We start from the raw sequence: 14,488 nt of genomic DNA on the forward strand, positions 1-14,488 counted from the left end.
GTTAAGTAAAGGATCTGAACTTCTTCCACCACTGCAACACCTCCATTATCATCACAGCTGCAAACCAAAACAGAATCTATTGAAAAACAGAGATTTCCCCTTTAAAGCACTCTGAAAACGAACATTATTGATTGAAGACTAAAAGGTTTCTTTGACTAAAAAACAAGATTCAGAGCAGACATTTTTGTGGAAGCTATATGCACATTAGGTTGTCATACCTTTCTTATTGAATGTCACTGATTATAGAGAATAATACTAATTCAAAACATGACCATCAGTGGTAGAAGAGGTAATCGGATCATTTACTTAAGAAAAAGTATACTACAGTATAAAAATGCTCCTTAAGAAGTACAAGTTATGATCTAATACTTACAAATTAAGGAGTATTAACAGCAATTCAGTGTCAAAAGTTAAAGTACTGTGTATGGCCCCTGTCTATAGTATTAATTTACTGTAATAACTGATGCATCAACATGTCAGAATAATCTCAATGTTGTAGCTGTTTGCAAGGGATATATATGTTTAATCTATAATCAAGCTTTAAATATTATAAACTGATCATAGGTTTGGCATGTTAATTATTATTCTGCATATTAACTCCAGCTGACAAACAAATGAGTAAGTATAAAGCAGCATCAATTGAAATACTTGGTTAAAGTACAAGTATCGTATATTTAGTAAATGGTCTTTCAACCCGCTGACCATAACTGTAAACGGCCAGAAAGCAATATTCAAGATGGAATTATGTGTTTATGCCACAAGCTCAATATCACGCCCCCTTAGTGCAAAGTCAAGAAGATTTCTACTTGAATGTGCATGAAAAGACAGAAAGCTGTATGTAGCCTAAAATATATATCAGCTTTATTGAAACCTTTTACAGGACAAAAAGTTGGCAAAGGGTTATACAATAAGTGCAAGGTGTAGTTACTCTAATAGGATAGAACATAGTTACATGGAATATAATTAGTTTGCACATGTTACAAGAGCAAACACATTAAAAGTCGTGTTTCTGAAGCTTCTTTTGAAGAAGAAAACGCTTGTCGGGGTTCATATTGGCTGAGTGTTTTTTTTAAATTTAATTTGTTTGAAAGGCCTCTGGGGTTTCTTCATTCATTTCCTTCAATGCATAGTTTTCTCAAGTCCAACCAAGAAAGCTACTTTGGCTGCATGTTGGAGGCAAACATGTGAAAGCGGACGCCACGATACATCCAAAACTGTCCGCTTGTTTGTTCTCTTGTGACGGAGCTGCAGTTTCACTGTGACCGTCGCGCACGCGGTGACGGGGGCAGCTCACATCACGCACGGTTTGATGTCCTGACAGACGCTCTGGGGATGGTGATGGTGGTGATGGTGATAGTAGGATCCGCCAGCCGAAGGGTGGAAGGACGAGATGCCGTTGAAGTTTAACACAAAGTCTTTCCTGTCGCACACCGAGGAATGGCTCTGATAACGTGGAATCCCCACTGCAGAGGAGAAAGTGCAGATATGTAAATGAAGAGGTGCAGACATTAATATTCATTAGGCTTTATAAGTAGCCTAATAGTTTTATATTGAGCATCTTAAACCAAGTTTTTGCGAAATTATTCGGCACAAAAAAAACTGTGTTGGGGTGGGGGTAGATATGGTTAGTTGTGAACAGAAACGAATGTTTTTAGATCGTCAAAATGAAATGTAGATTAGCCTGAGACAACCGCAGAATGAGTATTCACGTTCAAATGTGCTTTTAAAAGGAATACAATTGACTGGTGCTTGTTTTGCATAAATAATAATTGTTTATAAAAAGATGGGCAATCATTGCTTCACCTTTTTACAGATGAATTTGCAGTTATATAAATTGCAAATTTATTTAAGAGCAGAAATAAAATATTTTAAAAATATATTTGTTAGAAATTTGCCTAATCTGCCTACCTTCCTAAGGTGACAGTGCATTTAATTCCAGTTATTTGTATTCTTAAAAGCATCGCACCTCCCTTTAGCTATTTATTTTTTATTCAATTGGATGCTTTTGTTTTGATTTCTAACTAAAGTAATCTTATCAGTGTATTTTTGTCCCCTTGGAGAGCCCCAAACCTGCAAACATATTTAAATGAGGCCGTCATTTTGTGTCTGTAAGTGAGCCTCTATTTCCAGAAAGAGAAAAATAAATAGGGAGGCTGTGGCTTCGTCAAGGTCATAAGGACTCCAGATGTGACTGTGTTTTTCAGGGGAAGACAGCAGGCTTTATCCTCCGGGCCACAGCTCGCTGCCCTACACTCGTTTTCACAGACAACACACAAGCCTCTGCCTGACAGTACAGTTACCGACCCAACACATTTACCCTCCGTGCAGGCTCAATTAAGACGCTGCATAAAGTTTAACAAGGCCTGCCGTCTCTTGTGGATACGCGCTGGTTGAAATCCTCCGCCGGTGTGGTCCGAGCTGCAAACGCTTTGTTTAGTTAACCTCTGGGACCCTTTAGGCTCCAGCATGGGTAACTCGCCTCGGTGAAATCCCCTGACTTTAGTAAAGCCTCGGTGTATTATGCTAAAGCAAATTAGCGTGAACTGGGGAGGTGAATTAAGAACGCGATCACCAAAAAAAATAGCTGTTTATCTTAATCTATTTATTAGCACGTGCACAGATGTGGTTTAGAAAATCCCGCAGACTGTGGATTCAAGGGACACATTCACGCATTAGAATCTGAATGTTATTTATTTATTGGCCTCAAAAACATTTTGAATGATAATTTGGCTGGACCAAGCTTAGGCCAGGTTTTATTATTTAACATTGAATGCAACTTTATTATTCAATGCAATGAGTTAAACAATTGCGAAAATGTTTTTGTTTCCCACAGCTGGTGAGTTTAGTAAACGCTAAAACGGAAATAATTTAGGGTTAAATACAATTAAAACAATTGAAATTAGTAGTCATAATTGACAGTTTTTTTCTGATATGTAAACTTTTGCATTTGAAATAAAAACGAAAATCCTGAAATTTAAACATTAGTCATAATTAATATATAATTTGAGTTTTCACTCCTTCAAAACATTTAGAATTTGTTGCAGGCCTCTGCTGCACTTTGCAACAAAAATGTTGCTGATTGCAGCCTCTGATTGAGATCAGATGGACATGCTGTGAGGATTGTTTTATTATTTATTAATTTCTATGATAACCCCCAAAGATATTTGGCGGGGTTCATCATCCCCAGTATGAACCATGCGCGAGTTGGTGGTACCTGATATGTCGGTGCTGTGGCTGTCCCTGCCGTTCTGGTGAAGATAGCTCTGCTCCAGGGAATAAGGCGACATGCCGGAGTGTAAACCAGAGGATGCGGGGCTGCTGGAGGTTAGAGGCTGCTGTTTGATGTAGGGGGACCCGCCGGAGGACGCCCAGTGTGCGGATGTACTGGCGTACGGGGAGTGGCCGTCCAGCGCGCTGGCCATGGCTGGAGAGGACGGTACGGGGCTGCTGCTGCTGTCCGGTCCATAGTCCCCGTTCGACGGCACAGGACAGCTCGCCATGTACGTGGAACCGGGGCTCGGGGACATGTGCGGTACGTGGTGGCCACCGCTCAGCCCGTCGTATCCCCCGGCCATTGAATTACTCATCATGTCCAAGTTGTAGCCGTTGCTGTGACAGGCGAGAGTGGCGGATGGAGCTTGAAAGTCAAAACTCTGCGGCAGGATAGAGGTGCCGAAGCCTATGCCGTTCATCATCCGATACATGGGCTTCAGAGCTTGACATTTTCTTCTGAAGCCTCTGGGTCTGCGACGAAACGAGCCTTCCTCGAACATGAACTCACTGCCCGGATCGATGGTCCAGTAGTGGCCTTTCCCCGGCCTGCCCAGCCCTTTGGGCAGCTTGATGAAGCACTCGTTCAGCGAAAGATTATGCCGGACGGAGTTCTTCCAGCCCTGATATGAGCCCCTGAAGAACGGGAAGCGAGCTTGGAGGAACTGGTAGATCTCACTGAGTGTCAGTCGTTTGGTGGGGGAGCTCTGTATTGCCATAACGATGAGAGCGATGTAGGAGTACGGCGGCTTTTCCGGTCGCCGTAAACCGGAGCCCGTCTTCTTTCCTTTAATGGCGGTAGACGAACTTTCTGTGGCGGCTTGTTGGCTCAGCATGGCGGGGTGCAGGGCGCCGGACGCCGGGCTGGATCTCAGAGGAGGCGGAGGGTCCAGCTGCTGCTGAGGGGTCTCGGTCGTCATGTCAGCTCTGACGTACGACTGGCGTAGAGTGAAGAGAGGGAGGGAGAAAATACGAGCTCCGAGATGTTTTAAAGTAGAAATATATTGGGATCCAGCGGTCAGTTTTCTTGCAAGCTTGCGTTACACCGCCAGTGGTCCTCAGAATCCCAGTGCAAAATGGAGTGAAATCTGTCTCCCGTTACGCACGACTCTCCCGTTACGCACGGTGCTTCCTTGACGCATGCAGAACGCACGGCGAGTACGCACTGACAGAGAGAGGAAGAGGAAGAGAAAGGGAGGGGGTAGGGGGTAGGGTAGCTGGTTATTCACTGGAGACTGAGTGTCCAGGGTTTTAGCACGACACAGGGGCTCCACTGGGTGTCACAGCGGTGCTAAGTGGTGCTGCGTGGCGCGCGGGTGGCCATCGACCGCCTTAATAATCCCTCAAGTGGAGGAAACACGAAAACCCCTCGACCTATTGCGCGCAACAGTCCAGCCAAACAAAGCTCGACCACCTATCATTTCATAAATCTTTCTTCCCTCCACGAGAGCCCCCCCCCCACACACACACATCCCACCCCTTCTCCTCATCCGCACTCTGCGCCTGCAAATCTCCCTGTAATCAGTGACGAATAGAACACCCCCCCCCTCTCCCTTCATCCACTCTCTTGCCAAATCTGGCCCAAGTCCACTTACCGTTCTCAACAGTGTTAAAGCCCCTCATTTTATCCTCTCCTCGCCTTATTCCTCCCCCTCCCACCCCCTCTGTCCAAGTTCGGACTATACACGCAATTAGGCCATCTATCAAACCTCCCCCAGACATCCCAATCAACAGCGCCACACGCCAGACGCACACGTTTAAAAAACGAATTTTTCCACCCTCTCTGGTCCTGCATCTATGAAGTTGTGATTTCAGCCACAGATCATACATTTTCCTGACACGAATAAACCACCACAGTATGTGCAAAAGGTTCAACTTGCAAAGTGAAGCCATGACGACACATAACATTCACTTTGGCCTACGTGATATCTGCGGCAGATGATACCCAAACGCATCGCTGCGAAGCAACAAAAAGAAAAAAAAACGCACCGTCTCGCATTATTTGTATTATTTTGCTCATAATTTCCTCCCAAACTGGTCCAGAGGATAACAAAAACAAACTGTCGCGGTGCCGGGCTGGGGCGAGGAGTGTGAGAGATGGAGAGGTGGTGGTCTTCACTGTGCGTGTGTAAGCGGGGGGTTGCTCTGAGTAAATGACTTTGACATGAGTGGAAGCAGGCTTTTTCCATCAAGCCCGGCCCTGGATACCACACACAGCGCGCCAGTGTCAGCTTACCGCCCCGGGCCAGAGCCGGTCCCATGGGCCCCACGTTCATTAGCGAGAGAAAAGCGAAATTAGGCGAACGGGCGTCGACAGTTTCCTCCCCTATGGAGACATCACACACAGATTTGTCCAACATGATGGAGTTATATATCCCATAAAGGTAGTATCAACATCCGTGTTGCGACGAAGCGGAGATCATTGAAGAAAAAACATCACTTTTTGTGGCTGTCACTAAACCGAGATTTTTTTTTTTCTTGGTTGTGTTCATACTTGTCACGATTTATTTTTACTAAGCTATTTGTACTCGGCACTATTTCAGCTTATAGTTTAAGGTACGTTTGATTGCTTCTTTTCTTTATCACAGGCCCAATATACTGATGTTTGTAAGAGATTAAACAAACCACAACACCGTGAAAACTTTGCAGGGAAAAAATAACAGTCACATTTTATTTCACACACTCAAACCTGTGTCTGTGCACGTGTGTTGCCGACACAACCTTTTTAAGTTTAGATGTAGCCTGGAGGATTTTCCAAACAATAACCAGCAACAACAACCTTTGCACTTTGCACAACAAAGGATATGCGGATAAAATCATTTTCCACCATGACACACACACACACACACACACACACACACACACACACACACACATACACAGAGCACTTTGGAGGATCTTAACGGCCCCAGAAATTTCCTGCGACATCAAAACTTATGACCCCCGCCGAGATCAGGATGCCTCGGCTTGCAGAGGGAATCTTTGTTCTGCGAGCGCTTTGAAGACGGCGCTCCGGCTGCTTTTACGCACCGAGATTATATGAGCTCCTAATTTAGCCTTTTGGAAATATGATGTGATCGGCGGCCACCACGAAATCTATTCAGAGTTGTTTTTGATAGAGGAGTTTGCCTTTGGAGTACAGTCTCGGCTGGAGGCCCATATGAGCCTGTTGCCGACACAATAAGGCCTTCTGTTTGTTTTCATGTTTAGGCTGAAAGATATTGTTCGCCCCCCATAAACTATTTGGTAGATGCGATTTCGAGATTGTTTTTATCGGGCTGTCTGACCGCAGGTAACCTATTTCAGGTCATTTTAAAATAAAATACGGACGGCCTATGATTATATCACATTTAAATGGAAATACACTAAATCATAAGGAATCTCTATTTGTGATTAATAAATACAAAAATTTAAAAACAAGTTTTTCCCAAATAGTCAACAACACAACGTTTGTACATAATAATAATTAGGGTGGTCTTAAATGGTTTTTACTCTATACTTATATGTAATATAGGGCTGTAACAAACGTGATTCATTGAATAAAACAATAACAAACACAGAGTTCAGCTCCTTTTAACGGTAATCTAATATTCTTTCGGCTCCGTCTGTGTTTCCTGTGGCGGTGCCCGGAGCTTTGGAGCTGCCTCTCCGGGAATCTGGGAGGTCATGCGCGGTTCATTTTGCCGGAGTGACAGACTGTTTGGACTTCCTAACATTGTGCCTGCCTTAAAGTTTGGTTTCATAACACCGTGGGCCTTATTTGCACAGCAGCCAGCCCTGGAACAGGCCCGAGTTCCTGCTCCTGCCGATGTGGACCGGGGTTGAAACAGGCACCAATTGAAATGCAGATGCAGAGAAAGGCAGTTTACAAATATGAAGGATGCGCGCCATGACAACAAGGACGTGAACAATGAGGGGATACCGAGAGCGTTAGAGCCACGTGACCGCCCCCGCAGACAGGTATGCTGTTCCGGCGTTTCACCTGCAGGTTGCAGCATTGTCCCTGAAAACAGGAGCAAGTCTCACCTGTCACCTGTCAGACTTCTCGGTGCGCTCTGAACATAGACCTCGTCTTCTGTTTTCGAAGCCTCAACGTGCATGTGCATGACGATCAGCAGGGGCACATGAGATGTAAAGTACATACCTGATCAGTGTATACTCATTATACAGGTGTTATCAGAACATGGTCAAATGTTAAGATGAAAAACAAAAACAAGATGACAGGATATTTAGTGTTGAAATGTGCAGGTTCGTTTGAACTCATCCATCTGCACCGGAGGAGCTCATGTCCAAAACTCCAACATCAGGTTAACAACATTTTACAAATTACTTGAGTTAAGTCATTTGATATATTTTACTTATACGATCTGTTATTTTGAATAATAATAAAAGTGTTACACTCGCTTTCCATCAACTTGCTTAATAATAATAACAATGATGATTAAGTAGCATCCGTATATTTGGGTTTCATTTTGTGTCCTGTAATTCTTCTTATTTTATAAATGCATATAGCATTACCTTATTATTTAGCAGCCATGTTTTTGAGGAACACGCTGAGACTGAAGGATAGTGGTTATTTGAAAATAACCTTTGGGAACTTGTGTTGGAGTCAACAACGGTTTTCTCGTCTTTGTATTGAATTTAGTCGAATGGTTTTCTTCAGAACCATACCTAAGACTTTACATAAACTATTGCTCATGACTGGACCAGAGGCTGATGAGTCTGGGGTCTGTTTCAGGACCGCGGAGAGCAACTGCAGCCTCCTCGGGACATAAGCAATAAACAGCCTGCAGGAGTGTTTGGTGTGAGCATGTCATGGAGAATAATATTGTGTGTATATTCGAACATATGAAATACAAATATATAACATTACTATAAATAATCAGAACTGAAAGTTGTGTTTTGATGACGAAACAAATTGAGTTTACTTTATATTTTGTTTACACGCTGTGGGCACGTTTCACATCGCATCTCTATCAAATGAAGTGGGGCTTTGTTGGAATGAAAGTATCAATATTTGAATATTTGTTGTGTCTCTTGTTTATTATAAGTTTGTGAAAAAACACTGATCACGATGTAGAAACCATTGCACAAACACATTTTAATATAGTTTAGTAAACAATACGTGACATTGTTCATATTGTTATTTTGATAAATCAGCAAAAGCATTCATATCAATAAATCAAAATATGATAAACATTAACAATCATTTTAATAAAACGTTCATTTATGATGAGGGTAGATAGCTATATACATCTTGTTGTGAAAGATTTCAATTGTAGCTCGTGAGAAGTAGTTCTTTGTTTGAAATGTATTTTTTTATGTGACAGGATGTGTTTTCTGGGATCTTTTCAGTGAGCTTGGCACATGCATGTACATTACTTTATAAATAACATGACAATATAACAATAATTTGAACAATCACATTTTTATGTTAAATCCTTATTGTATCTGTTATTTTAGTTGTTTGCTGTGGTTGTTGCCTTGATTGCAATAGATTGACTTTGTTTTTCCATTTTAATAAGTCGCAAATAGTCATATATTTTAATTTGTAAAAATCAGTACTGAGGGAATCGGTGTGAGAGGCAGTATTCTGGGCTTTTATTCTATTATTTGGACTTTGATGATTATGATTTTTTAGTTCATTTTCAACAGATTATAAACCAACAATTCCCCGCCCCCTGTTATTCCCTTTGCAGTCAAATCTACCGCAGACCTTTCCTGTTGAACAGGTGTGCGGCCCATTCACTCCCGCCCCTACTGATCTGTACACCTGCTTCTGATCTCCAACCCTCTCTCTTTCATGTCTGTATAATGAACATCTCATTGAAGATCAGGGTCCCATTGTTTCACGTTTTTATTCATAAAAATACCAGGCATGCATGAATCAATCTTAAGAAAACATCAGGCATTTCCATGCGTTTCTAGTGCAGCACGTGATTCTCACCGTAGCTCAGTCAATAATTAGTTTGACATATATACAAGACAATATCCTTTTTTATACAGCAGGTCATACAAAACATGAAAAGAATAAATAGATTAATAGTATTATGTTTCAACATGGCGCTTGGTTGCCGTTATACAGTGGAAATGACCAAAGAACCATGGATACACTCATGCACATACACGCACGCACACGCACACGCACACACACACACACACACGCACACACATACACGCACCCACATGCACTCGCAGTGGAATGTCCTGCGATGACAGCAACTATTTGCCAAGTCACCAAACAGTTGACAACAGGCCATGGTCAATTTTTTTTTTCACTGCAGAATGACTTACAGTACAGACCCAAACAGTTCAACAGCTAAAGTACTGAAAGCTAGGAGCGCCCACAAAAGTGCACATCATGGGTCAAAACATACAAGTCTGACAACAGTCCGGGTGCTTTATGACAGCAAGGAGTCTATATGGAAACCTCGCGCCTTGTTGGGCATCTTGCGCGCGTGGAGAGCGGCCTCAGGTGCAGCCATGCCCGGCGCTGTCTGCTGGAGGTAGTACGTGAGTGCATCTCTGCTGGGCTCTGTGCTGCTGTACGCAGCCTCTGACAGGTACGTGCGCTGTGCCGGGTAGCACAGAGTGTAAGGCAGTATGTGGGCCCCTGGGGACCAGTAGAGCCGGGGGGCGTGGGTTTCCGCATCGACGTGGCTGTCCTCCCTGCGTTTGAAGGGTGTGCTGAGGATGCTGTCGATGGCGAAGGAGCTGGAGAACTTGGCCCCCACCCTCTCCTCCGGGGCGGGGAGGCGGGTGTCCTCGCTGAGGATGTCCGGGCTCTCCCGCTCCTTGGCGGACCTCTTGGCGATGCGCTTCCTCCTGCGGCGGAACACGCCGTCAGCGAAGGTGTACTCGCTGTGCGGGTTGAGCATCCAGTAGTTGTCCTTGCCCCATGGCCGGGACGGGTCCCGCAGCACTTTGAGAAAGCAGTCGTTGAGTGACAGGTTGTGGCGCACCGAGTTCCTCCAGCCGGTGTAAGTGCCGCGGAAAAACGGGAACTTCTTCATCAGGTAGTCGTTGATCTCTGCCAGAGTGAGGCGGCCACTGCTGGACTCCCGGATGGCCATGGCGATGAGGGCGATATAGGAGTAAGGAGGTTTGGGTCGGCGGGTGTAGGGCTTCCCTTTGCTGCCTTCGCCGGTCTGGGTAACAGGTGCCGGGCTGTTGGCCACGCAGTCCCCGTCCGACCCCAGATCGTCCCCGGATAGAGGGGACGGGATTCCCCCCTCTGCGTCCATGCACAACTCCAGCGGCTTCTGCGTGAAGTGATGTGCTGAGAAAACTTCAAGTTTCATTTTCCCAAAAAGAAGCGTGATCTTTAAGCAGCAGAGCAGGTGTAGCAGTCTTGGCAGCAGAAATGACTCTGTGTGTTTGTGTGTTGTAGAGGCACGTCTTAAGCGCTGGAGGCACCCTGATCCTCAGTCTGGAGCAGTAGAATACAGATCTGTCTCCGGAGACACGCATGTCTTGGTATAATATAATGCCTCGGCAAGGGACGGCCCACAGGCGGGGTTTCCAGCCCGAATCCATTGAAGCGATTGAGTGATTTAGTGTGTATGTTTACAATTGGACGCTACCATGACACGCCAGGGAAGAAAGAAAAAGAGGGCAGTTATGAAAAATAATTAGTCTGTCTGTCCTTTATTTTTCAAAAATAAAATACAATATATAGCCTACTACAGGCAACATTTTACAGTTTAAGACGCACTTTTTTCTGAACTGCATTTTGTTCCTATCACATAAACGTATTCTGCTCGCAAGATTGACAAAAAGTTGTATCAGTTGCCCTTTTGCTGTCTGGATTCCAGATTCAGTGAAATGCGTAAAATTAGTCCAAATACATTATTCTTTTCTTGATCCGGATTAATATTTCTCCTCTTTACTCGCCTTTTATGAAAAAAATATCAGAAAAATTCTGCAGATGGAAGAGAGCGGAATACATGGAGAAATAGACAAGGTGTTTACAGCTGTTCACTTGGACCTGTTACTCCCTCACCGGCGCTCCAGTGGAACGGGGAAGTAACGCGGACGCACAACTGAAATGAAAGAGATGGGTTTGGATGACTACCACGTAATACACAATGGACAACAACAATGATCCTCTATTGTTTAATGTTTCTGAAAGTATAGGGCTTATTTCTTTTCAGAAATAGATCATAGGCTATTTAAAAAAAAACACTGTTTGAGTCCTCATAATCCAAATTTATAATATGAAGAAATTGATTTCTTACCAGGGTCATATCATAGCATATACATGAATTCAGTCCAAGTCTCATACTTTTGAATGAGAAGGGCCGGATCAAGACACTTTTTGGTCCTATAGTTCCTCACTACATGCAGTGAAGGCTTGCGGTTATTTTCCTGGTGAGGCTGCAGGTCTACTGACACTGACGACCTCTGCTTGTCCCCTCTGGCTTGTTGTGCAGTTAGTAACCAAGACACAACAAAATCACCATGAACCAAGAGTTCTTGGTCCAACAAGTTGCCAGTTTGTTTGGTACGACTGGTTATAACTGCCCCGCAATACATTCAACTAACAATCAGAGAGTCTCAGTTTATTTGTGTTGAATCTCCAAATGGTTTGTACTTCAGTATATTGCTGAAATTCCCATCATAATGCTTAAAAGCTCAAAACTAATGCAGTAAAATATAATTGAAAGTCTTTAGATCATTTCCAAGGTTGGCGCCTCCTGGTGGAAGTATAAACACAGACTGTAGGTCTAGTGCATGTGCATTGTGTGATTGCAGTGCATTAGATCCACACAACAACCTTAAAGAGTGCACACTTACACATTACTTTCAAGCTACAAACTAAATTATATGACTGTATAGCAATAAACACATAAATGCTGGTGTTGGTATTGAAATTTCTTACCAAATTTATAAAAATCGTTATTTTATGGTTGAAATAGATCAATGGGTGCTCCGGAGACGGAGGTGCAAAACCAACAACGCCAAATTAACCTTTTTCTACCCCCCCCCTAGTTCGGACTACCCCCATCTTCGAACCCAGCCTTCATTTTGATCCCAACATGGTTTCACCTCTCAGCCCCTTGCCCACTGCCACACATCAGGTGGACTTAGGTTAAGACCTGGGGGTGAAGTCACTCTTGAACATATGAGTCATAAATCAATGCCATGTCACATTTGTCTGCAGACTTTTAGTCAACAAGCACATTTTTCAAGGGAGCGTAGCTACCCTAACAGGTTTTAAGTAAACGGACATCCCGACACCTGTAAACCAAATGTCTTTCCCACTAACTCTTCTCCTGCCAACAGCTTTCAGCCAGTTGATGGTGCAGAAAGATGCTGGAGAGCTAAAATGAGTTATGAGCTTTGCCTCAGGCCGGTAATAATCATTAAACTGTCTTCTCCAGCACTCCTCCTATCTCAGCTGCTCGGACTTTGCTGGGACCTGAACGACTTAGTGTAAGTTCAACTATACATTGTTCACATAGTGTTTATGAAAACATTCATAGTGGCCCTGTAATGGATTTTGGGAATTATGCTAAACAAAAACCACATGAAAGACCCCTACAGGAATGAAGAATTTTATAATGATACCATATATAAGATATTCCAGTCTGATCCCGACAGCACTGAGATATGAATCTATATTTCGCATCGTGAGCGGTTTGCGTATCTACGTGTTTCAATTGTATGGCCTAATTATCACCTTGGTTGTATATGACAGGTATGATTACAAATCTCATCGTACCCAGAGCGGTTGGTCTTTGTGTGAGTGTGGGAAAGCAACGGAATTCGGAAGGCAAGTCGATCAATTACATGTACAGTCTGTCTGTGTTTGACGGCTCCTTTTTACATTTCTTTCAAACAATGTTAATCTGTCGGTTGTCACTGTTCATCTCAGGATTTGAAATGGAAAAGTTATGGGTGCTGGATTGTAATGTGTATCGGAATCAGCCAGTTTACTGTGGACCTCTGTAAATGTACAGTATGGCTCGTCAGCGGGGTCACTTAGTATTTCGTCCATCTTTTAGCTTGTTATGGTACGTACACATGACTGAAACACTCAATCTTAGGCCTTCTGATTGAAAAAACATGTAACATTTCAAATGTCAAAGTTCACTCTTGATCTCGGAGAGAGTGGTTTGACAAAACTCAAGATCAACTTACCAGCTTTTCCAAGAGCCTTCGACCATATCGCATGGTCGTCGTCAGCAGATGGACTTTGCTCAGTTGTCTTGAGATGGATCTGTTGACATTGGCTGTTTAAAGTAGGTTTTAAATCATACCACCAGCAGATCCATCTACAACAAACACACTCCATCCACTGATAAGGACCTTGTGATTGAAAGCTGTTGATTGCAGGAGGTTTTGAACGGTATTCTATTTAGTTGAGGATAAGCGAGTATAGCTAACGGGTGGATGGACGGCCTAAGAAACCAGAGGTCGTCAAACATCCTCTGATCAAATTTAGATTTTGGAAACAGTTTCCTTCTCTCACTGTGACATCGCTGCAGCAGCTGGAGAGTTAAAACCGAAATGTTTTTGTTGAAACTCAGGAGGCCGACCGCTGTGAGCCTAAAACCAGAGCTGAGGAAAGCAGCGGTGTGCGTGCTATCATTATCACCGACACCGTACAACACTGTGACAAGGCACACTGAGAATGTTACACCGCCGGGATGGTGGTAGGTGTGCCTGCGTGTTTTTTCTTCTTCTTTGCAGCAGTTTGATGAGGCTGTATTTGATTTCAGGTACTCTGCCAAGGCGGCTACACACACCTGTGCTGGAGTGATTTGGTGTGAAAGGCAGCACACCTGTTTTCAGTTTTAATCTTCCACATGGCAATTTGAAATCCGAGGTGGAAACACGATTTCCCCACAGGGATCAGTAAAATATCATATTGCCATTCTTCTCCGGATATTCGGGTTCATTTCAAAATGATATGACACAGTCCGGATCATCTTTTACCTTCTGGTTCTAATGGAAAATAATATATTTATTGCAGTAAAACTGCTTTAATCGCAAGGTCATCAAGGTCAGAGAAGTCAAGTCTGCTCAACAGCAGGACTAGAGAAACACATCACGCTTATATAACCTGTTAATGTGTCGCTCCTAAAATTGGCACCTTGTTGTTTAAGCTCACCTCAGATTTAAAGTGTCTCCTTTGAGCAAGAGGAGAAGTCTCTTTTAAGTGCTGACAGGAGTGGAATTCCAGTAATGTAAATTCATTGGGTGAACCCCTTGC

General features: G+C 43.5%; 2 protein-coding genes across 2 annotated transcripts; both read right to left on the bottom strand.

Moving 5' to 3' along the window:
* Window positions 1–839: 839 nt before the first annotated feature.
* On the bottom strand, window positions 840–4,606 carry LOC116395621 (forkhead box protein F2). Its single transcript, XM_031869639.1, has 2 exons — window positions 3,215–4,606; window positions 840–1,463 (listed from the first exon to the last, which is right to left on the bottom strand). Exons 1-2 carry the CDS (start codon window positions 4,188–4,190, stop codon window positions 1,291–1,293), a joined length of 1,149 nt encoding a protein of 382 aa, XP_031725499.1. The 5' UTR covers window positions 4,191–4,606; the 3' UTR covers window positions 840–1,290.
* Window positions 4,607–9,109: 4,503 nt separating this feature from the next.
* On the bottom strand, window positions 9,110–13,471 carry LOC116395684 (forkhead box protein Q1). Its single transcript, XM_031869751.1, has 2 exons — window positions 13,414–13,471; window positions 9,110–10,849 (listed from the first exon to the last, which is right to left on the bottom strand). Exon 2 carries the CDS (start codon window positions 10,569–10,571, stop codon window positions 9,672–9,674), a length of 900 nt encoding a protein of 299 aa, XP_031725611.1. The 5' UTR covers window positions 10,572–10,849; window positions 13,414–13,471; the 3' UTR covers window positions 9,110–9,671.
* Between the last annotated feature and the right edge of the window lie 1,017 nt (window positions 13,472–14,488).

This window comes from Anarrhichthys ocellatus, unplaced genomic scaffold (assembly GCF_004355925.1).
Source record: "Anarrhichthys ocellatus isolate YVR2014 unplaced genomic scaffold, GSC_Weel_1.0 scaffold48, whole genome shotgun sequence".
Lineage (NCBI taxonomy): Eukaryota > Metazoa > Chordata > Actinopteri > Perciformes > Anarhichadidae > Anarrhichthys > Anarrhichthys ocellatus.

Excerpts from the sequence above, each read along its gene's own strand:
- LOC116395621 (XM_031869639.1), bottom strand. The coding sequence starts at position 4,190 with ATGACGACCGAGACCCCTCAGCAGCAGCTGGACCCTCCGCCTCCTCTG. Across the intron at positions 1,464-3,214 it reads CCACAGCACCGACATATCAG|TGGGGATTCCACGTTATCAG; the intron begins GTACCACCAACT and ends TCTCCTCTGCAG.
- LOC116395684 (XM_031869751.1), bottom strand. The coding sequence starts at position 10,571 with ATGAAACTTGAAGTTTTCTCAGCACATCACTTCACGCAGAAGCCGCTG.